Raw genomic sequence first — 24,843 nt, forward strand, 5'->3', positions numbered from 1 at the left:
CTATTTTCCTGCTCTCTTGATTTCACTTTGGAATGAGATCAGCTGGGTATGACGACAGTCAAGAGTACTCAAAACACACAGAGATACAAAGACACGCACGCACGCACACAGAAATCATCATGGAGACCCGAGTATGAGGACGGACAAAAACATTAAACTCTTTGAGATATGATTGACACCTCCTACAATCTCCTGTGTGTGTGTGTGTGTGTGTGTGTGTGTGTGGCAGATGTAGTTGCTCTACATTTTGTTGATGCGCAGCTTGAAGGACACACGGCCAGCGAACTTGTCTCTCTCGCTGAACTTTTGTTCGGGATCAGAGTTGAGAGCGTTGATCTTACACTCCACATTGATGTCCATGTTGAAAGTGATGTTTGTGAACTTCACGGCCACCAGAGGCTGAGAATAATTCACCTAAACGAACACACACGGTGGTTACACACATATATAATCACACAACAGTGGTGTGTGTGTGTGTGTGTGTGTGTTCTTGCCTGTGCTCTCTTGCCGTAGTATGGATAGTACATGAGGTTGAAGGTTCCGTTAGGAGGGAAGAAAGCGATTTCGCCAATGCTATCCGAATCTTCCTTCTACACAGAACAAGAGAGAAATCTCAGCGCAATGTAAAGCACAGTGACTCTCAACCAAAATCATTTAAACTAGAAAGACAAACTTTGATGTCCCTGGTTTTATAAGCTTTAAATTGAGTGAAGTAGAAAGAAAGAATGAATGAATTAGCATCTTGCTAGCATTTTTTTAGCGCTTTGTAAGCTCAAATTAGCATGTTGCTAACATGTTTTAGCCCTTTGTTAGCATAATTAATTAGCACATTAGGTAATGGTCACCAGCTGGAGTGCTCTTGAGAGCCACCAGAGGGCGCTCAACAACAGACTATTGTCATTCCCTCACAAACTACATCTCCCATAATTCTCTGCCTGCTCTCATTGTTTTCACCTGTGTCTCATCTTCTTGTTTGCTCCCCCTATTTAAGCCTGGTTCTTTCTGTCATTCCCTTGCAAGCATGAATTAGCATGTTTTTAACATGATTTAACACTTTGCTAACATGAATTAGCACATAGCTAACATGATTGACCTCATACTAGCATGAATTTGCACGTTGCTTACATGTTTTGCTTACGTGTTCACAACTTTGTTACCATGGTTTAGCATTTTGCTATCATTAGCATCGTGCTAGCATGAATTAACATGCCAGCCGGAATTAGCATTTTAATAGCATGATTTAAAATATTGCTGGCATTTCCTGGATGAAGCTTAAATACTCTATTAGGGTTATTTCGTTTTGCCTAACTTATAAAATAATAGTCTAAAAGGTTATAATTATTTTTTAATGGAACCGTTTATTGAGCATTTAAACAATGAAATAAGTTAATATACAAAACAAGTTTGCATATGTGTTTTTAATAGAGTATCATGTTTGAAACATCAGGCTTTTATGGCTCATATAGTATGATATTCTGAGAATATGGAGGAGAAAAAAGTTTTATTCAGAGGCCCAAAATCATCAAAAATATGCAAATTGGTGCAAATGCTGATATTAATATGGACAAAAATTGATGAATTTCTGATGCTTGTAATGTAAATAAATGATATATTTATAACAGGTACTGACATAATATGCATATAAATATTACTCATTACTCTATATCTGCTAATAATATGTCTAAGTAAGATGAAATTTAAATGCTTATTTTTATTATGCAATGCAATATGATTGACAGATAGACCTTCCTCAAAAGCCTGATGATCATATTTGATATTCACATCACATATAGCCTACAATGATTATTGCTGTGCAATGATTAATGGCATCCAAAATATGCTTGTGTTTACATAATATATGTGTGTGTACTGTTTATAATTATTTTGTATATATGAAGAGTTCAGATGCAAAAGCCTCTAAGTGCCATTTGAAATTTTCTTCTAGAATGATCATTTTTATCAAGCTTGTATATTTAAGTTCAGTGATTTCACTTAAATGGCAATGATAATTACCTATTAATTGTTATTTAAGTGAAATTACTGAACTTAAATACACAAGTTTGATAAAAATCATTATTAAAGAAGAAAATTTCAAATGGCATTTAGAGGCTTTTGCATCTGAACTCCTCATATATATATATATATATACATGCATGTATATGTTCAGAAATATTTGCATGTATATATACATTTATATTATATAAATCTAGATATTTTATATAAATTCCATTTTCTTATTAAATATATACATGCATGTGTGTGTATTTATATTTACAAATTAATTATACACGTACACACACATCATGTAAACAAATATGTTCAGAAATATTTGCATGTATATATATATTCATATTATATAAATCTAAATATTTTATATAAATACAATTTTTAAATATTTTTGAATATTTTAAATATTAATTTTTTTTTAAATAATAAATACCATTTTTCTTGAATATATACATGCATGTGTGTGTATTTATATATACAGAATAATTATACACAGTACCCACACATACAGTATATCATGTAAACACATATGTTCAGAAATATTTGCATTTATATATATTTATACATAATGTATATATTATATACATTTAGATATTTTACTTAAATACCCACTTTTTCTTAAATATATACATGCATGTGTGTGTATTTATATATACAGAATAATTATATACAGATTACACACATATATCATGTAAACACACGCGTTTAGCACTTACAAATGATGCATGGATAATCCGTAAACTGAAGTGGCTTCAGTCCAGTAAGTGTTCATTTTAAAATATTACTTACAATATCAAAGTTGCACTAAAAATCAGTAATTAAGCATAAAGACACATGAACCACGAGCTGAAAGAGGGGCTTCAACTAACACTAGTTAGGGTGTGCACTAATGTAGCATGTGTGCTAGTCTACGGTTAGGGTTTATGGGAAGCTAAGTGTGTATTCTAGTCTCTTTCTTACCCACTCGTCTCCCACTTTATATCTCTGAGTACGGAGGGATGCAGTGAACAGACATTATTGATGCTTGACTTGCTGTTAGTGATGAGTTAGTCATGATGGTTGGCTGAAGGTCAGGTAGATCTCACTCACCTTTGCCCCGCAGGTCACGTACGGAGCTTGAATGTCGTTAGTATCTTTAATTTTCATTCCTGGCCTCATCCCAATCACCTGCAGGAGAGACAGCGCTCATGAGGGAAGGATAATACAGCACTTAACATCAAAAGGACTGATGATAGAGGGTATGCGTGTGACGTCACCGTCGGCCCGAGTGGCAGCATCGCAAAAACACAAAACGCAACTAAAACGGGAAAGAGCTTTGAGATTGACTGTACAAATACTGTAGATTTGACAAGAAATCTGAGGTATATTTTTACAGACTGCCAAAAGCTACAGAACAGAGACGCTAATGGATTCATGGAAAATGGATAAACAACTGGATCCGGGCAGAGAAAGGCGGATTTGCTGTTACCATTTCGCGTGAATATGCTGAATTTAAGGATACCTTATATATTGTATTTACAACTCATCAATTAAATATTTACCATCGTACATTCTGTATAATTGGATGGATGTTTTCGAATAAACAGTTTTACAAGTTTTAGGGCTGGATGATATGATGATCTATATTTAAAGCTGCACCGTGTGATTTTTACGCGTTTTAACTCCTACGGTGGCCAATGTAGTCCAAGATTAACATGGCTTTCAGTTCGACCTCGTCCATGAGCGTTAACTCAAACGTAAACGCGAAAGGCGAAGCTTGAATTATCGGGTATGTCCCTCTTTGGCTGATGTACTTTCAAGATGGAGGGGGCACCATGGCGAACCCCTTACCCGTATGTATTTTTAGTGGCATATTATACACTCATTGCTTGAACGAAGTAAATATACATTAATGAGCACATATATTTTTGAAAGAACTAAGTGTTTTTAGCTAAGAATAAACTTACACAGTGTAGCTTTAACATTGATATGAGTGATCACATGGATTTAGACCTATATTGTATTTATATAAAGCATTTACAGACAAATTTATTTGTATTAATGTCAGGAAACAGGATTCCTGCTGCATGTCGATAACCGTGATCACTGTATCTTTAGTAAGATGAACACTATTTCGAGTCCAATCTTTAGTTTAGACTGATAATAGTTTATTTTACTGGCGTTTTCACAGTTTCCCATATAAAATCCAGTCACTCATCAGCTCTTCTGCCACTCAATGCATATCCTCTATAAAATGCCCTTTTCGGACATTCCCGAACCGATTCTGAACCGATGAAAGATCCTTAGATCCAGTCTCACTTCCTGTTACATTCCTACATAATGATGAAACAAATTTACAGTCAATGGTTTTCATTGTCTGCTGGCGAACAGTGTCTGCTTTGACGTTAAACACTGCAGTGTGTCTCAGACTGGAAGAGTTTGGTTCGTTCATGTCGAGAAGACGCTGTTTTCTGCCCTGTGAATGCAGTTTGATGCACTTCAAATGGACGAGGACTCGAAGTGATATGGAGAAACCGAAGACTGGAACCAAATCTGACCAAAATTAAGGTTGTTTATGACTCTATCTGGTGTTTTTAATACGCTTTAACACACCATGTGACAGTCTCAAAAACACGCTTTGAAATCGCTGGTGTTTCTGACGTCACAAACGACCTTGTAACCAATCAGATCAACGAGTGATCGTCAACCAGTGGATCTCTGAGTGAGTGAGTGAGTGGAGGCGGGGCTCATTTGCATATTCATAGCCGCGGATACTAAATGAGGCAAGGGTGTCGAGTTACATTCAAGATATTTAAGGCATGAACGATTTTCTTCAAGGAAAAAACTTTTAAATATGTCTTTTTGGTATTATAGAAAGTCAATATCACAAAAAGTTGAGCCGCCGCTAAAACGTTAGGCTGTTTCTATTTTAAAAATGGTTTTCCTAGTATGCATTTTGAGTGTAAATGCTGTGCCTACTCAAATACTGTGATGCAATCTGTGAGTGAGTGAGTGGAGGCGGGGCTCATTTGCATATTCATAGAACCGAGCATACTGAATGAGGCAAGGGTGTCGAGTTACATTCAAGATATTTTAAGGCATGAACAATTTTCTTCGAGGAAAAAAACTTTTAAATATGTCTTTTTGGTCAGTATCGCAAAAAGTTGAGCCGCCGCTAAAACGTTAGGCTGTTTCTATTTTAAAAATGAGTTTTCATAGTATGAATTTTGAGTGTAAATGCTGTTGAAAGAAACCTGATTTATGATGGTTGTAAAATATGTGTGAAGGAAACGTAATCTCAGGCCTACTCAAATACTGTGATGCAATCTGTGAGTGAGTGAGTGGAGGCGGGGCTCATTCGCATATTCATAGAACCCCGCATACTAAATGAGGCAAGGGTGTCGAGTTACATTCAAGATATTTTAAGGCATGAACAATTTTCTTCGAGGAAAACAACTTTTAAATATGTATTTTTGCTCAGTATCGCAAAAAGTTGAGCCGCCGCTAAAACGTTAGGCTGTTTCTAATTTTAAAATGGTTTTCATAGTATGAATTTTGAGTGTAAATGCTGTTGAAAGAAACCTGATTTATGATGGTTATAAAATATGTGTGAAGGAAACGTAATCTCAGGCCTACTAAAATACTGTGACGCAATCTGTGAGTGAGTGGAGGCGGGGCTCATTTGCATATTCATAGAACCGAGCATACTGAATGAGGTTAGGGTGTCGGGTTACATTCAAGCTATTTTAAGCCATGAACAATTTTCTTTAACGTTTAAATATCTTATTTATCTTCCGTGCTTTAACTTCTATTCTCAAGCAGCCTCGCATTCAAACTGGAAAAGTCCAAAGCAGCACGAAACGAGTTTTCAATTTTCAACATCCAGTACATTCATCTGGTATCATGAATATGACGTGATCTGTGCTGTGATTGGCCAGTTACCCGGTTGAGTTTGATGAGCACGCAGGGTTTGCCCGCCTCGTATCCGTACGTGCGGTCGGTGAGTCCGGAGCAATCCTCCAGGATGGTGCGGTTGAACTGGCAGGAGCGTTTGGGGTTGTTGCGCACGTCTCCGCTGTCCTCCTGAATGAAGTATGTATCTGGGGGGCAGTCGTCGTTGTTCATCGCCTGCTGAGAGTTGTTATAGGCTGTGGAGAAACAGGCCAAAGGTCAAGCTTTCTGTACTCCATGTTACTCCACCGCGCTCATTATCACTAACTAAAGATTAGAATATGAGATACATTCAAGTTGACCTGTAAATAAATTCAAACTAAATATTTGAAATAAGCATAAATATCAGTTCTTGCTTTTCTATAGCTCAAAGTAGAGCGTTGGCGCTTGCAACGTTAAGGGCATGGGTTCGATTCCCAGGGAAAGCAAGAACCGATAAGAGTGTAAATTGTGTATCTTGTAATGCAATGTAAGTCACTTTGGATAAAAGCATCCACCAATGTGTAAATGTAAATAGTAAAAACAACGAAAACCGAAAGTGACAAAAGCACGAAACATAATGACAGAAATTACAACAAAAAATGGAAAATATAAAAATAACAGCTAATTCAAAATATTAGTCAACTATAATAGTACATAAATAATGTAGCAGGCTTATTAACTAAGACTATTAAAAAAAAAAACATTTTTATTTATTGACATGAAGCTAAAATAAAATTAAAATATTAGATGAAAATTAAAAACTGATAAGAATGTGTATCTTGAAATGCAATGTAAGTCGCTTTCAGGGGTGGTAAAAGTACTCAAAAGTTGTACTCGAGTAAAAGTATATATACCTAAATAAAATATTACTCCAGTAAAAGTAGAAAGTCCTCCATTCAAACATCACTTGGGTAAAAGTACTAAAGTATCCGATTTAAAAAGTACTTAAGTACCGAAAGTAAAAGTACATATTCCAATAACCTGTAAATATAAATAATTATGCAGATCAATTATTTTGGGGGTGATATGCAATTATTTAATTGAACAAATGATGAGATTACATACTGCAATTAAGAATTTGTTAGATTTGCAATCATAAGAGACAATAACAGGAGATTTAAAGGCTGTTAAATATTTCTATGTTCTATATCACTGTTACATTTTACTGTTTAGAAGATTGATCTCCTTTAAATCTCCTTAATAAATGCTTTACAAGGCATAAATAGCCTACTCACTTTAGATGAGCTCACACAAATAGTTAACTGACCACTACTAAATGCTTTATAACTACCTGTATTTACTACATTTACTTATGAACGATCTTATGAATGACTGACAACTCTTAAATAACTGGTTTGTAAATAATGCTATAGGCCTACTTCATTTCAGGGGTGGGCGATATGGCAAAAATATATCACGATTTTTTTTAGGAAAATCACGATCACGATTTTTTATCACGATTCTTTTTCAAGTTGGTTTTACTATTTTGCAAGTTTCTGTTCATTACAGCCAAACTAACTTCCCTATGTTAAAAACAAAGACTTAGGTAACAAAAGAAAAAAAAAGAAAGGCATACATTTAGGCCAGTGGCGAAGATAAAAATCTTTGTCATTATTTTCTTTGTTATTAAAAAAATAAGACAAGATAAACATTAAACAAAATAATATTCAAATTAAATAAACAGTGCTTTATTTTTTCAGATACAGTAGGTGTAATTATCAGTAGCATTGAAGTTATTAAATGAACAAATATGAAATTAAAACACTACATAGACTTCAATGTAAAAAATATTGATTTTTATTAAAGCTACTATTAAAGTTCTCAGTCAGTGAGTGATTTTTTCCTTGTGTTTTTTTTTGTTCTTGTTTTTGTTTTATTAACACTAAAGGTATAGTTCCCTCAAAAATTAAAATTGCCTTAATTTACTCTCTCAAGATGATTTAAACCCAAATAAGTTTCTTTCTTCTGTTGAAAATAAAAGTTATTTTGAATAATGTGGGTCACCGAACAGTTGCTGGTCCCCAGTGTTTAGTTTTTTTCTCTCTCCTGGACGTTAATGGGGACCAGCAACTGTTTGGTTACCCACATTCAAAAAACAAATCTTCTTTTGTGTTTAGCACAAGAAAGAAATTAATACAGGTTTGTAACAACATTAGAGTGAGTAAATAATGACAAACTTATGTATTTTTTTTGTGAACTATCCCTTTAAGTACAAGCTGCAGTACTATTTACCACTGTCGCTTTTAGACCAGCATGTGACGCGTTTAATGTAACAAGTTAAACGCATATTACACCAGATTTTCTCTCAAATGTTTGCTTTCGACATAGCCAATTCTGTTTAAGTAAACATTGTGTGTATTTAACAGTATTAGCATAACAAGACTCGAAAGATAACTTAGTCCAGTATTCAGCTGTTTGACAGGCTTCTGGTGCCTGCGAGCGTCGAGGGTATGCGCTCAGGAAAGCGCACGTTAGAACAACGCATCATAACGTGAATTAAATGTTTAACCGGCAAGGCTTATGTAAATAATCAACTTTGGTGAATTGCAGTGTCCCGTACCTATTCATTCACGTGTGATATGTGTAGGCTACGTCGCGTTGTACAGATAGAATGCACTGTAACACGGCCGTGACAGGCAAAGCAGACATTTCAGCCGATATGAATCTCCAAACTTCAATGAATTCAAACATATCCTTGAGATATGGCCATGGGTGATCTCTGTCGGGAATCTCGGGATCATTTCTGCTGACAGCGAGTCGAGAGCTGCGGTCATTATCTTCCACTGAACTGACGAACTGAACTGCTATGTGAGCGAGCGTGCTGGCAAAGAGCGCGAGCGCGTGCGTTTTTTTTTTTTTTTTTTTTTTTAAGAAAACCATGTTTTTCATTGGTTTGGAAAGCCAAGTGTAATAAATACTCGGAGCAGGCACGGGGAAATGTATCGGAGTAAAAAGTAAATTTTGCCTTTAATATTGTAGTGGAGTAAAAGTGAAAGTAGATGCAAATAAAACATACTCAAGTAAAGTAGGTACAGATCCTCAAAAAAAATACTTAAGTAGAGTAACGAAGTATTTTTACTTCGTTACTTACCACCACTGGTCGCTTTGGATAAAAGCTTCTGGCAAATGCATAAATGTATAAATGTAAAATAAGTCGGAAGTTGGAGCTCTAAAATTATTAACTGGAAATAAATAAAAACCAAAACTGAAATAAACACGAATTAAATTTAAACCTAAAGTGTAATATATTTGAAAATGAACAAAAAACTAAAAGTAAAATTTAAAAAAGCCAATTCAATATATCAATAAAAAATAGATGATAATATATAAACAATGTAGCAGGAATATTAGCATTAACTAAGACAAAACATTACGAAAACCTATAATAAAAAAATTAAATGTTGCATTGGCAATAAAACTAAAGTATAGGTTTTAGCAAAAGCAACTGGAATAATTAAAAAATTATATATATAATAAATTAAACCAAAATATTAATATTTAAAAAGAACAAAAACTTATAAAAATTACCAAAGCACATAAAAAATAATTAAAATAATTAAAATATTACAATGAAAGCTAATTCAAAATACTAATAAAAAAAACCCATAATAGTATATAAATAAAACTGCCCTGAAACACACTGTTATGATGCTTATATGGTGATTTTTGTCCTTGTGTGAAGGAAAGTCGTACAGGTTTGGACATACACGTGGGTGAGTTACTAAAAGTTTATTTGTGAGTGAATAATTCTTAAAAACACTGGATACTTTCAATACTTTGTCGAACTGCATTTGAGCCATTTAAGCAATACATGCATTTTTATCACCAGTTCATACATTTATCAAACCCACGTGTGGCGAGCACCATGTTCCACTACTACTCTTCCAGATGAAAACATTCATAGATATGTGAGATAGTGAGTCATTTTACTTCATTGCATACTTTTCCCCCCCAAATCTCTCTATTTACTTACGTGCGAGGAAGTTATCCAGGGCCTGAATGTACGAGTCCCAGCTCTCTGTTTCCTTAATATTGTAAACGATTTCTAGAGCTTCTCCTTTTGGCCGAATCATCATCCCTAGAAACGCATACGCACACAGTTGCATGATAGTGTGTGTGAAAATGATGGCATCTGTTTGTGCTTGTGATTATAGTGTATTTGTACCTGGTGTAGACAGACGGTCCTGCCAAGTGGGCTTATAATCGTCCAGCGTCAGGAGCATCACATACATCGTGAGGCAGAACATGCCGGCCAGAAACGTGTAGAAGACCAGATAGAACAACAGAATCAGACCTGCGGGACACAGAGAAACATCGCTTTATTACAATATTTCAATACTGTGTGGGACTAAAGTGGCCCACTTTTTAGTATAAAATATATTTTTAAGTATACTTTATGTAGTATGCATACTATCAATGTACTAGTAGTATACTTGTGAACTAATTCAAGACTGTGTGGGAGTAAATTGGCCCACTTTTTAGTGTGTAAAATATACTTTTAAGTATACTTTATGTAGTATGCATACTAATATCAATATAGTATTAGTATATTTGTAAGTGTACAATTTCAAAACTGCTTATGACTAAATTGGCCCACTTTTTAGTATAAAATATACCTTTAAGTATACTTTATGTAGCATGCATACTATCAATGTACTAGTAGTATACTTGTGAACTAATTCAATACTGTGTGGGAGTAAATTGGCCCACTTTTTAGTGTGTAAAATATACTTTTAAGTATACTTTACGTAGTAGGCATACTAATATCAATGTAGTGTTAGTATACTTGTAAGTGTACAATTTCATTAATGTGTGGGAGTAAATTGGCCCACTTTTTAGTATAAAATATACTTTCAAGTATACTTTACGTAGTAGGCATCCTAATATCAATATACTAGTATACTTATAAGTGTACTATTTCTATACTATGTGGGAGTAAATTGGCCCACTTCTTAGCATAAAATATACTTTTAAGTGCACTTAATGTACTATGCATACTAATATCAATATAGTATTAGTATACTTGTAAGTGTGCAATTTCAATAATGTGTGGGAGTAAATTGGCCCACTTTTTAGTATAAAATATACTTTCAAGTATACTTTAAGTAGTAGGCATCCTAATATCAATGTACTAGTATACTTGTAAGTGTACAATACTATGTGAGAGTAAATTGGCCCACTTTTTAGTATAAAATATACTTTTAAGTATACTTAATGTAGTATGCATACTAATATCAATGTAGTATTAGTATACTTGTAAGTGTACAATTTCAATAATGTGTGGGAGTAAATTGGCCCACTTTTTAGTATAAAATATACTTTCAAGTATACTTTACGTAGTAGGCATCCTAATATCAATGTACTAGTATATATGTTTATGCACTTTATGGGGCTTTTTAAAGTACCATTCACTCCCGTTATAAAGCTTGGAAGAGCCATGATATTTTTTGATATAACTCAGATTGTGTTTGGCTGAAAGAAGCATGTCATATACATCTAGGTTGAGGAAATGATGGGATAATGTTTTGGGATAAAGTTCTCCTTTAAGACATGCAGTCCTGTGTTTGCGGTTTACATTTGTGCGGTCTCGTTCATGTGTGGTTGTGTTTGCCTGCTTGTCTTCATGTGGATTACCGTGTGGATATTATTAAGTACTGTGTGAACCTTTCATCTCCAAGCCTTTGTATGCAGCTCAACCTTGATAGATGTGATATATAGCTTGCGGTGTGTTTTTGTGTCGTTTTTTGTCAGTGTTTTGGAGTTATCACCACAGATCTATTATTGTGCTTTGAATAGAGAAATGGTTCCCTCGAGGCACATATGGCGGATTTCATCAACCCAGCTCATCGGTCGAGCTTCCCGGGAAACTGACTTTGTTTATTTGTATTTGTGGGACTTGACAAAGGCACAGTTGTCCGTGGAGGGACCTCGCCGCATTGGTGGGGTGGGTTCAGGCATCACGTGGATCGCCTTTGACAGTCGGACTCGACGACGACACAAGCCCCAATCCAGTGCCAGCAAGAAACCCGTCTGAGACACAACTCATTTATGATGGAGGGAAAAACAGCCCGATTGCAACAACTCATTTTGTTCTCTTGACTTGCTACAGCTAATATATACACAGAGACGCTGCTGTTAGCATGTAAGATATGCAGCCGCTGCATAAATATACATACATCAATCCCGTAGCAGCTCTAGACAGGTGGAGCTGGGGAGGTGGAGGGGTACAGCAAACACTGAACCAGACTAGAGAGCAATCTCATTGGCTGCAGGATCAGCAGAGGCCAATCAGCTTGTGCCGTGTGATCAACATGACATCATGACTTTTGCGTAAACATACACGCCACTTTCGAGTCAGGTGGCGTGTTATCTCTACGCATTTTGAGCTATCCGCGTGTATCCGCATATGTCTACGCCATTAACGTCCGCGTCATCCCGCGTGTCTGTACACGCGGTCAAATCTCCAGTCATAAAGGCCATTAACCCCAGTGATGGTTAAGTTTAGGGACGGGGTTGAGCTAAGTCATATATTTATGTAACGTTATGTCAACGGCGTTCATAAACACTAGGGTTGGGTATCGTTTGAATTTGAACGATTCTGATTCCGATTCCTTGTTTCGATTCCGGTTCCTAACGATTCTCGATTCCGATTCTTTTAAGAGGCGGGGTCAAAAAAGTTTAGCTAACCTTGCTAACCAACGGTCTCTCTGAAGGAAATAATCCTTTCTGAAGGAAATACTCCTTCTGTAAAAATATTCCTTTTGTCACAAATTTTGCATTTTGCCAAGATTTCGTTATTTTTAGAAAAGTGAAGCCACACTTTGGATCGCCAACGTAAGGTACTCATGTTCGACTCGCGCGGTTCTGCCAACACTTCCGGTAGACGCTTCTTCGTTGGTGTTGTTCAGTGATTTCTTCTTCCGGTCGGCGGGCTGTGAATATCGAAACTAGGAATCGAAATTTTAACTTTTGAACGATTCCGGGAAAAACGAAAAGTTAGTCTTGGTTCCAATCGATACTCGATTCTCGATACCCAACCCTAATAAACACGCTGAAAGGCAATTATGCGTCTTGAAAGCACGGCAAAAATTGGAAATACGAATTGGCGTGGCATACACACGCTACTTCATGAGATCAGTCTGGTGTTATAATGATGTCACTGGTAAAGGACCATCAGCGCCCTCTATAGTTTTGTGACTGAACTTGATCATTATTTTACTGAATTTTTTTTTTTTTTTTGGCCACAAAGTTTAAAAGTTGACAATACTTAATAGTTAACATAATAAAAGTCATAATAAAACGTTTTTAAAAGATTATTTTTTGTAAAGATTTTTATTGGGAATATCCAAGAACTATCAGCATCATTCATTTTTTCTTCATAACAAATAACATGTTCTTCGGTTATACAACAGTGTAAAACTAAAAACATTCAGTTCAATTTGATTCAATTCAGTTCAACAGAACAATAGCTTCATTATTCAGCTCGATTCAGTCAAACTGTGTTCTCATCAGTGCAGTTAAACTGATAATATTAGAGAATATATTTATATGTGGTCTGTTCTCTTCGTGTTTACATGCAGCACAGAAACCACAGGTGTGAAGAGGATGTTGTTCCGTCTGACTTTCTTGACCAATCAGAATCAAGTATTTCAGAGAGCCGTGTCATAATTCAGACGAACTGTGAGTGTATGTGACCTAGATTCCCCTCTGTTCACTCCATCTTCATGTCATCTGTGTGTTTCTCATTCGTCCATCACTGAGCAAATGTCAGGACAGACTGCAAGTGAGTAAATCCTCTTACAGTAAAACCACAGTGTTATCTCTCTCTCTCTCACACACTATCTATCTCTACCTATTCTACTCGTTCTGTTATCTCCTCTCTCTCTCTCTCTCTCTCTCTCTGTGTCTGCCTGTCTGTCTCTTTTATTTTATAGCATTTATTTTCTTTCCATTTTAAGTCTTTGTTTTATATGTCGCCCCATCAGTGTCTCTCGCTCTCTCTGAGTGGGGGGATGGGATTCAGATTAGTGTCTTCTTCTCTCATTGGCTGCTCTGCCACTGATGTCATCAGTGCTCTTGGCCAATCAGATGCCTCAACACATATGAAAGCTGGCCAGCGAATCCATCTGACATCATTTGACTATTATGACATTTGACAATGATTATTATTTGTAGGCTACAAACTGTATTTATAATCTATTAGTTTTCCTCATGGGGTCCAAAAATGTCCCCATAATGACAAAAAAATTCAGGTTTTACAATCTTGATCCTCACAATGTAGGTTAGACAAGAACACACACACACACACACACACACACACACACACACACACTGATCTGCCTTTGATTTGGTCTGTTTGTATCAGCAGAATTTGATTGATTTCTGAATGTGGATTACTTAATGGATAGTGTAGTTTAATATTTTTAATATTTTTTTTAAAGCTTTACATCAGTTTATGTGTCTAAGCGCATTCAGATGTGTGTGTCCAGCTTGACGGTTCCATCAAAATCCATCCAAATATTAGAAAATCTGACATTTAAAACAAACTCTGATGATGAATTTGTACATTTGTTCTGTATATCTTGTCTTATCTTTCCGTTTTTTGCATTTGGGGTTTTGTGGTCACTGATGATGATGATGATGATGGTGCTGCAGTGAAAAGATGTTGAAGATTTAGACTGAAGATAAATAAATAAAAATCAAAAGCATACAGTAGTGAATTTAGTTTCTGTTCACTGTTTTCTTGTACTGTATGTATGAGCAAACCACTAATATTAATTTATTAATAAACGCTCATGAAAGCCACATCAGGACAGACGTGTGTGTGTGTGTGTGTGTGTTTCTCTCTTTGTGCAACACACATGCGGTCAGTGACTCAGCTAAAAGCCATCAATCAATACACAATCAGCATTTATTATTAATGCATGCATTACAACAAACACACGCATATTAAATTACACACACACACACAAACGATGGCAAATCTGAGCTCGAGACCGACAGTGTAGACAGAAGTGAAGATGCACACACAGATATACGTACAGTAGGCCACATATGTGTGCATGTTCTGCATATCGTTATATAATAATAGCTGCTCCGGATATGAGCGAAACCACGTCACGTCACGTGAGCGCGCGCAAGCCGAGGACACTCGCCGAATAACCTTGCGCGCGCTCAATCTGCCGCTGATCGATCAGCGATCAGAATGATTGATTGTGCGTGATCTGTTCAGTTACTATCGCACCTAGACCGATGCTTCCACACTATAACCCACAATCTCGCGCATCTCTTTGCACCCGTTGACCTTTAACGCACACGGATGAGCGCGCGCGCACTCCCGAGAGCGCGCAGCAACAGCATCGTCAGATTGTCCTTTAATACATTAGGGCCTGCTTAACACACACACACACACACACACATACACACAGCTGCCCAGTAGACGCATTGCGCAACGCGTCCCGGTAAAAAGGTTGAAATGAATGAAATACCGGCGATTGCGCTCGCGCATCAGGGCATCACCGTGCGGAATAACACGCCACACATCGACCCGTTGTGTTCCCCGCCTTATATAACACACACCCCGGTGGACACTCACCCCAGCTACTCGCCGTTCTCCCGAGCAACTCGTGCGTCCGCGGGTTCCAGAAGCAGTCCTTCCATCCCCCGGCTTCCTTCTTCTCGTCCTCTATGGCCATGTCTCCGGTGGATTCTCAGGCGCGCGCTGCGTTTATAACCACTTTGAATAAACGCGATGAAACTGATGAATGCGAGTGGACGTTATGATTTATTTTAAATTTGTTTTGCGTCTGGGTTCGGACGGGTTTTCTCGCTCTTCGCCGTTTGAAACCGAACGGAGTGCCGCAGCGCGCGCACTAATCCAGAGATACTGCGGTAAAACGCGCTGAGCGCACGCGCACCCTGTATACCCCCCCCCCCTCTCTCTCTCTCTCTTCTGCAGAAGCTTCTAAATCCACCCTCCCCCATCCCACACAAACACACACACATAAACACACACACTCCATCAGCAGTTCCGCAGCCAATAGCATCTCTCCCTTCTAGGCTCCGCCCCCTTCTGGTCCAGAGGCTCTGCATCCGCCCGTCTGTCTGTCAGGTGATGCTGGAGTTTATTAATTCGCGATAATCAATGTTCATCCAGATGTCGTGAAGAGGAAACTGCGTCTTGTGTGTGTGTGTGTGTGTGTGTCTCTGCTTGTGTTTCTGGATTTGTGAGTTTCATTAACATGAAAAATGATGGAACATCATGTACAGACAGCAGACACAGGGCAGAACACTGTTATTATAAATAGAACAGCGGCTAATGCATGTCTGCGGGGGAGAGTAAAATGTAAAAAGATATACCGTAAGTGATGGAACGAACATTTCAGTCTACAACCACACCTGTCTGTGTCAGAAGGAGACTCTGAGCGGCCAATCAGAAGTGATCTCTGCCTGTCAATCAAAGTCAATGACTGCTGAAAGCGTCGAACGCTGAAAACAGTGAAGCACAAGCCATTCATCATCGCTTTACACTAAATCAAATGCATTCAACATCTTTCAGTTGACATGAATCCATGTTTCATCTTTATTATTTTTGTCATTTAGCAGATAGATAGATAGATAGATAGATAGATAGATAGATAGACAGACAGACAGACAGACAGACAGACAGACAGACAGACAGACAGACAGACAGATAGATAGATAGATAGACGGACGGAAGTTTTTGGATAACCTTTTCCCCACTTCAGTGATAGACAGAATGTGACGAATGACCTCTGACCTCATTCTGATGAAACAGCAAATACTGACCTTTAGCAGTGGATCGGCATTCTTCTTCAACAGTGACTCTAGATTGTACATCTGTATATCAAGAGTGATCAGTCTGACTGCTTTATTTAATTCTGAACATTCCCCAGATACGGTGTTCTGTTTGTGAGCTGGATCCTTACAAATTAAACATTTTAAATATATATATTTTGTTAATTTACTAGCTATGTTATCAGTTAGGTTTAGCATTATAAATATGAATATTATTCGCCAAGTATAAAGTTTATGTCGATGCTGGTTGGTAAATTATAGCTTTATTTTTCCTTTTAAACGCAACATCTGAATAAACTTTGTGCGCGCGCCCGCCCTCTTCCGAGCGCACGAGGAAAGCGCCGAGAAGATTCACGCATGCGCAGATCAATCTTGTGATCCGCGCGATCTGATTGGCGCAGGTGAGAGGGCTGGGTCGCATACGTCACTGCATATTTGGGAGTTGTGCGCTCGCCGAGACACGAGGAACAGAGACACAAGGGAAGAGTCTCGAGCCGAGCATTATAAAGTTTTACACAGTGTGAACTCTCCAAACTCTCCCCGGACTGACATTCGCTTACACGGATAATACACGAAAATAGTTTTCTGTGGAGAAAAAGTGACTTTTTGAGTTTTTGGGTGTGTGGTTGATGAGCGCTGAGTGTGTATGAAGTGTGTTTGAGAGTTTGTGTGTGTGAGAGTGAGTGTTTAGCTCCTCTTCATCCTCAGAGATGAAGGTAGAGTTCGCTCCTCTGCATGTTCCTCTGCGCAGGCGCATTCAGACAGCAGCGGTTCTGCAGTGGGTCTTCAGCTTCTTGGCTCTAGGTGAGTCTCATATCATCATCAATATAATATCTGTAAATTAAGGAATGATGAACATTTATATCTGCAAAGATACGTGTTTTTCCGGCGTTATCTTGTTTATCTGTTTTGTTTGTCAGTAGAGATTTAAAAAAGTATTATTTAAAAGTGGATATTTGTAAATCAGATTTCTTTTTCTAATTAGCAGCTGCATTATATTTTATCCCCAAATCAAAGGATTTTGCATTAACACGTGACTTCACCATGATATGCACAGTTGTATTGTTCACTTGACTTATTTTTTTTATGTTACTGTTATGCCTTTTTTCAAGAAACGATTGTCATGAAAATAACTTCAGTATAATAAATTATACGAAAATAAATTATTATTTTAAAGTGGAGTTTCTCTTTCTGATATGGTGAATCTTAAGCAGACCCATCATATTTTATATTTATATTGTCTAAAGTAAATTCTGTTTAATGTTGTTTTTATGACGCTATGCAATTTAAGTTGAAAAAGGTAAATTAAATTAAATTAAGTTCATATTCATAAGCATATTGCACTAGATAGTTGTTATGAAAACAATTTCACGGTGCTAAAATGAACCATATTCATTTTATTCTGTAATCCTGCTTGATTGAGAATAAAGAGAAAACAAAATAAAAACTGAAATGACTTAATTCCATAATTTATAATTTGTGAGGTTAATGTGCAAATCCTGAAATACTGGTTTGTTCTCTCTCATATTACAGTAGACATGAACGATTGTCATGAAAATAACTTCACGATGCAATAATATTTTATCTTACTGAATTTGAGTGAAATACAGGCCAGACTTCTTGATAGTTCGACTTTAAACGCGAGGATAGAAACTTTAATTCGCAATAACGTGACGTGAATCTAGCTCAGTGTGTGTGTGTGTGTGTGTGTGATCAGAACTGAACCTGAAACGGTCAGTCCGTCCACAGCAACATTAGTAACATTGTGTGTCTGAACTGTGAGTTCAAACACACTAATAAACACACATCGCTCTAGAGTTCAGTCACACTGTTCGCCTGTGATCAATCACTCACACACACACACACACACACACACACACTCGTCTCTCTGTCTCCAGCTCAGGTCTGTCTGGCTTTGTTCGTGCTCTTGTGTGTCAGTGATTGGTGGATCCTCGGAGCGCTGTACGCTGGTTGGCTGTATCTGGACAGGGACACGCCCTCATGTGGGGGTCGGAGGTCACAGTGGGTCAGAAGCTGGCGCATATGGACGTATTTTCGGGAATATTTCCCCATCACCGTGAGTTTATGCGAGCGTGAATGACTCGCACTTTTTTCAGTAATCATCAAAAAATAGGTATCATGTGAACGCTCAAACACTCACAATTCATACAACATTGACTGTGTTATCAATAACACTGTATTTTAATGCATATAAGCAGGCTCCTCCCCCTAGTGGGCGGTGTCATGTTTCATTTTATACATATTTACTGCACTATTTTATTTTAATAGTCAAAATCACCCGAGTGTATTCTTGTATTAACCTCAAATGTTGTATATAGTTAATTGTATGAATTATGTTATTCTGTTTTCTCCATGAAAATAGCCTTGTTGCTGATATGGCGTAAATAAATAAATAATAAATACACTTATTAGTCAAATCGTTTTCTAATTTTGGAAAGGTCTGAGACTCGAGGTTCAGATTTGGTGACTGTTTTGTGATATCGAAGTGATATTGTGACTGAAAAAAAAGGAGAACACGTTTCACAACTATTTAAATCGTGTGTTGGCCGCCCAGTGGCTGTTTTTGGGATAGCGCTTGAACAAAATCTCACAGGAGCGTCAGTTTTTATGACATTAACCTCAAATTTGGAACGTTTTGCAAAAACAGGCTCCAAAATATTAGATTCCAGTCAAAACTAACGATTATCTATTTCAGTTTCGATACCATTGCTAAAACGACTTGCCTTAACTCATTTTTTAAAACCTGATTAAAGAAAAATAAACAGTCAATAATAAAATAATACAAATAAATACAATATAACTACAGTGCTTCAAGAGCATCGAGTGGTTTTGTCTCTTTTGTTGTTTAACATTAAACACACGCCGCAGGAATTAGGCTACTGTCGCTTTAAGAGTGAACGCGCGGTTTTCAAAAGTTTACGTTCATCGACTGTGTTTACTAGGATACTGTTTTTGGCATTATTTTGTGTAACCGAGACGTGAAAGAGTGTTCATTTTACGCCCTGGACATTTGACTTTGATTTTAGAGTCCACATTATTTAGTAAAATGTATATTTTGTATATAAATATAATCTTTTTTTCTCTTCCACAATAATGTGATGAAGTCGAGTCATGTGAGATCTGTGTGTGTCTAGCTGGTGAAAACAGCGGATCTGGACCCGCGGAATAATTACCTGCTGGGCTTCCATCCTCACGGTGTGCTGGTGGCCGGCGGCTTCGGGAACTTCTGCACGGAAGCGTCCGGATTCTCCCGGATGTTCCCCGGACTCACGCCGTACCTGCTGATGCTGCCCTTCTGGTTCAGGGTCCCCTTCTTCAGAGAATACATCATGTGTGGAGGTGTGTGTGTGTGTGTGTTTGTTGACTTTATAGTGTGTGTGTCGACTGTAGTGTGTGTGTGTTTGCCCTTGATGTTTATCCTTGTTGTGTAATGAGATGTTGTGGAAATGCCTGAACCAGAACCAAGTAGGTGATACAGCCACACACACACACACACACACACAAGCTTTTTCCAGCAGAATGAATGTTTCGAAGATCTCATGATGAACTAAATATGAGAGATTTATATATTTGACAGAATTTATTCATCTTTGTTAAAGTTAAATATTAAATTGTTTGTTCATGGTAGTTAACTAACATTTTTTAAAAATGCATTAGTAGAAATTAAAATTAACATTAATAAATGCTGTAGAAGTATTGCTCATCTTAACTAATATAGTTAACTAATGATAACGAATGAAACGACTGTAAAGTGTTTTTACAGGCGGCAAAAATAAATAAAGTATAGAAACTAGGGCCGTCAAAGTTAACGGATAAGAAGACAAAATCAAAATAACTACTATATATTTTAGGGCTGTGCAAAAATTAATTGCGATTAATCGCATCCAAAATAAAAGTCTGTGTTTACATAACATAAATAAAATAAAATAAAACAAACACCCCCCACCAGACAGAGAGAAAAAAAAATACACTTTAAATCAATAAAATAAAAATCGTAATAATAATAATAATAAAATAAAATTAGGGCTGTGCAAAAATTAATTGCGATTAATCGCATCCAAAATAAAAGTCTGTGTTTACATAATATATTTGTGTGTGCTGTATATAATTATTTTGTAAATATAAATACCTATGCATGCATGTATATATTTAAGAATTATTTGCGCTTAAATTCTGTATATATAAATAAATACATAATCTATATTATATAAATAGAAATATTTTATGTATGAATAACACATTTTCTTAAATATATACATCCATGTGTGTGTTTTTATATATACAAAATAATTATATACAGCACACAAATATATTATGTAAACACAGACTTTTATTTTGGATGCGATTAATCGCAATTAATTTTTGCACAGCCCTAATATATTTATTTTATTATGCTTTCAGCTATATTTTATAATTTTGTTTTAAATAATTTTGTATATATATATATATATATATATATATTTTTTTTTTTAAAGTATCAAGTCTTTTTTGTAATACTGTCTAAAAAAGTGTTTTTGTGAGAATGTGAATGTGAAATATTTGTGAGTTTAAGTTTGCTTATTTGCTGGTGTAACGTTATAGTCTCCAGATTGTTTTATTTCTATAACTGTGAGTGAAAGACATGAGTGTCAGTAGATGTGATGTGTGTGTTGAGTCACGTCTCCCCAGTGTGCCGGTGTTTCTTCAGCCGAGGGTCAGTGTGTGACACAGGAACAGAGTCACGGGTTGATTGTGTAAATCAGTGAAAGAGACACAGAAGATATGATATGATTTGTGGGCTTTCTGCTGCTCCTCGTCCACCTCACTCTCTCCCGCTGATACACTGGAAAGACTCGAACCCCGAACCGAGAATCTGTTCCTTCAGTTTATGAACAACTCTTTGTGCACTTTGTTCAGAACGGCTGTTTCCATGCATCCGTATTTTATGCAAATGTTTGGATATAGAGTTGAAAACACCTGATGGAAATGCAAATATGTGCATGAAATCTAAAAAAAATCCTCCTTTAAGTGTTATGCAAAATTAAAAAAATATATATTACGCTAGTATAATACGCAACTGTGTATGGAAACCGCTGATGACATGCCTGTTTTGTTCACTTCGTTTGTGATGAAACTGAAGTTTTTTTTTGCACAACTTTATATGGAAATAAAGCTGTCGTGTCTCGTTCGTTCATTTTGTTCCTGATGAAAAGCTTCTTTTTTTCTCAAATATTTTATGCGATTTTATTTTCGTACATTATTTAATTCACATCTTTAAATGGAAATAACTACTGATGTGCCATGTTTGTTCCTTCCTTTTGACTCTGGGTTTATGAGCTATACTGGGACCAGCCACCGGGGGGCGATCGAGACGCTTTGACTTCACTTTTCAGCACTTGTGCAGCGTGCTTGGTCTGAAACTTGACCTCTGACCTCTGCAGGGCTGGTGTCGAGTGAGAAGGCCAGTGCGAGTTACCTGTTGAGTCATCCCGGTGGAGGACAAGCCGCCGTGATCGCAGTGGGAGGAGCCCCTGAGTCTCTCGATGCACGACCGGGGGCCTTAACACTTCAGCTGATGCAGCGCAAAGGCTTCGTTAAACTGGCCCTCAAACACGGGTGTGTGTGTGTGTGTGTGAGAGAGAGAGTACGTTTATGTGTCAGTCTATGTGTGTGTGTGTGTGTGTGTGTGTGTGTGTGAGAGTGAGAGAGAGTGCGTTTGTGTGTGTGTGTGAGAAAGTGCGTTTGTGTGTGTGTGTGAGAGAGAGAGTACGTTTATGTGTCAGTCTGTGTGTGTGTGTGTGTGTGTGTGTGAGAGTGAGAGAGAGTGCGTTTGTGTGTGTGTGTGAGAAAGTGCGTTTGTGTCTGTGTGTGTGTGTGAGAGAGTGCGTTTGTGTGTCAGTGTGTGTGTGTGTGTGAGAGAGTGCGTTTGTGTGTCTGTGTGTGTGAGAGTGTGTTTTTGTGTCAGTGTGAGTCTGTGCGTTTGTGTGTCAGTGTGTGTGAGAGTGTGTTTGTGCGTCAGTGTGAGTCTGTGTTTGTGTGTGTGAGTGTCTGGAGGCGTTTGTGTTTGAGTCTACAGTATGTGAGTGTGTGTGTGAGAGGATCTCGTGAGTTTGATCTCTGAACGCTGTTTCTCGTGTGTGTAGAGCGTGGCTGGTTCCCGTCTTCTCATTCGGGGAGAACGAGTTGTTTGATCAGATGGAGAACCCCACAGGCTCCGCCCTCCGGCGTGTGCAGGACCGCCTCCAGAGGATGATGGGCGTGGCCATGCCTCTGTTCCACGCCAGGGGGGTTTTCCAGTACAGCTTCGGCCTGCTGCCCTACCGGAAGCCCATACACACCGTGGGTGCGTACACACACTCCGCACATACACACCGATGAATGTTGTTTTTTTTATTTTATATTTCTTATGTCAATGACATGAATGTACTATATTTTAGTTAGATACTGGTTTTTATTTAATATTTTGTATTTTTAGGGGATTTTATGGAACTAAATTATATTTGCGCTGTATTTATAATCCATATATTCACCTTTTGAGCATAGACATGAAAATACATATCCAGCTTAAACCTCTGAAGACTGATCTCTTTAGAAAGACACTTGGCAGATTATTACTGAAGTGAAATAGTTTTAAAAACTTGCAGAATTTTATGTTTATTGTTATGAAAAATGCACAAAAATACTATTTGAAATTTTTATATGAAATATATTATGTTTTTATTAGAAAACTGAGAGAAAAATAAATCAAAGCCAAGTTGTGTTCTAAATTTTAGCTTGATATCTAAAAAAAAAAAAATAGAATTAGTCTCCCAGTAATTTCCAAATTTCCAATGCACTCATTTTTGTGAAGATTTTTTTTTTTCAGGACCATTTCACCCTTTCGAAACAAGTTCTGTACCATTCCAATGAAGTAACAAAAAAAATACTTTTTCATTTAAAAATGAAGTGCACCAGAGGGTACTGAGTCCAGATCAGTGTCATGTCATACTGTCTGTGTGTCATGTTTAACTCCGTGTGTGTGTGTGTGTGTGTAGTCGGACGCCCCATCCCGGTGACTCAGACTCCGTGTCCCAATAAAGACGACATTGACACTCTTCACTCTCTCTACATGAAGGTGAATCAAATGCACATCTCCACTGATGCTTTATGATTTTACAATCTTTAATATGCATATTTTCCGACATGTGTGTGTGTTTGTAGGGTCTGACAGAACTGTTTGAAGAGAATAAGCAAAACTACGGCATCCCAGAAGACAAACATCTCAACTTCATTTGACCTGTGTTTTACTGATATTAAATATCAATGCTGCTGCAAGAAACTAAACTTACACTACACAAAGACAATACTAACTTTAAACAATCCTGTCACGGATTATTATCACAATCATCACCCACTGTTTGTGGTTTCATCAGGATCCGCCCAGATTTGGACATATTTTTGTGTAGTGAATATAGCAGTGTGACACTAAAATGTGAGTATATTCATAAAATAACACACCCTAGTGACTTAATACTATTATTAAATGTTTACTACCAATTCAACATATTAAGGATATCATTATTGCAATGTTTCTAACATCTAGTCCTGACAGAACAGAACGTTGTTTTGCTAATAAAATCGTGAGTTGAACAGATGTGTTCATGACGGAACAATTGCTGTATATTGTCAGTGTACTGATAGATTGAAAGATCTCTGTTTTAGAGATGTTCGGGCTCTTGTAAATCTGTTGTTCTCACATTTGTTTTTAATCAGGAAACGTGAATTGATTGAATGGAGACATATATTACTGTACGGAAAAGGGAAACAAATAAATCGGTACTTTTTATAATAGGATCTATTTTGTTTTATTTGTTATTACTTCAATTGGATTCTTACTTGAAATAGTCGCTAGGTGGCAGTGCGAACCTACGTTTCTTCAACTTGATTTTGTTTTATTTTGCTCACTGATTTAAACGTATTTTGAGATTTAACACTGACAAGCTGAAGTTATATTTTTGTAAAGTCTAATGCTTTTGCTACTGTTAAATTCTACTAATTAAAATAAGTGTTTTGTCAGCGTGTGTCGAAATTATGAGTCCCACAAAAGCGAAGGCGTATCTCATGAAT

The 24,843-nt window shown here is 37.1% G+C and overlaps 2 protein-coding genes across 2 annotated transcripts; one reads left to right on the plus strand and one right to left on the minus strand.

Annotated features, from left to right (window-relative positions):
* atp1b2a (ATPase Na+/K+ transporting subunit beta 2a) lies at positions 1–15,819 on the minus strand. The gene is made up of 7 exons (XM_039660897.2): positions 15,515–15,819; positions 10,085–10,213; positions 9,893–9,997; positions 5,929–6,134; positions 3,097–3,174; positions 495–590; positions 1–414 (listed from the first exon to the last, which is right to left on the minus strand). The coding sequence occupies exons 1-7, from the start codon at positions 15,612–15,614 to the stop codon at positions 241–243; spliced, it is 888 nt and encodes a 295-aa protein (XP_039516831.2). The 5' UTR covers positions 15,615–15,819; the 3' UTR covers positions 1–240.
* Positions 15,820–17,214: 1,395 nt separating this feature from the next.
* Positions 17,215–24,570, plus strand: mogat3a (monoacylglycerol O-acyltransferase 3a). Its single transcript, XM_039660895.2, has 7 exons — positions 17,215–17,541; positions 18,636–18,814; positions 19,893–20,097; positions 22,179–22,353; positions 22,881–23,080; positions 23,772–23,851; positions 23,938–24,570. Exons 1-7 carry the CDS (start codon positions 17,448–17,450, stop codon positions 24,010–24,012), a joined length of 1,008 nt encoding a protein of 335 aa, XP_039516829.2. The 5' UTR covers positions 17,215–17,447; the 3' UTR covers positions 24,013–24,570.
* The last annotated feature ends 273 nt before the right edge of the window (positions 24,571–24,843 follow it).

Source organism: Pimephales promelas, chromosome 20, assembly GCF_988280905.1.
Source record: "Pimephales promelas chromosome 20, fPimPro1.hap1.1, whole genome shotgun sequence".
NCBI lineage: Eukaryota > Metazoa > Chordata > Actinopteri > Cypriniformes > Leuciscidae > Pimephales > Pimephales promelas.

What these genes read in the sequence shown, in the direction of transcription:
- mogat3a (XM_039660895.2), top strand. Translation starts at nt 17,448, where the DNA reads ATGAAGGTAGAGTTCGCTCCTCTGCATGTTCCTCTGCGCAGGCGCATT. An exon ending in GGGAATATTTCCCCATCACC is followed by an intron (nt 18,815 to 19,892) that starts GTGAGTTTATGC and finishes GTGTGTGTCTAG; the next exon opens with CTGGTGAAAACAGCGGATCT. An exon ending in AGAATACATCATGTGTGGAG is followed by an intron (nt 20,098 to 22,178) that starts GTGTGTGTGTGT and finishes TGACCTCTGCAG; the next exon opens with GGCTGGTGTCGAGTGAGAAG.
- atp1b2a (XM_039660897.2), bottom strand. Translation starts at nt 15,614, where the DNA reads ATGGCCATAGAGGACGAGAAGAAGGAAGCCGGGGGATGGAAGGACTGC. An exon ending in GAGAACGGCGAGTAGCTGGG is followed by an intron (nt 10,214 to 15,514) that starts GTGAGTGTCCAC and finishes TGTGTCCCGCAG; the next exon opens with GTCTGATTCTGTTGTTCTAT. An exon ending in TGCTCATCAAACTCAACCGG is followed by an intron (nt 3,175 to 5,928) that starts GTAACTGGCCAA and finishes TCTCTCCTGCAG; the next exon opens with GTGATTGGGATGAGGCCAGG.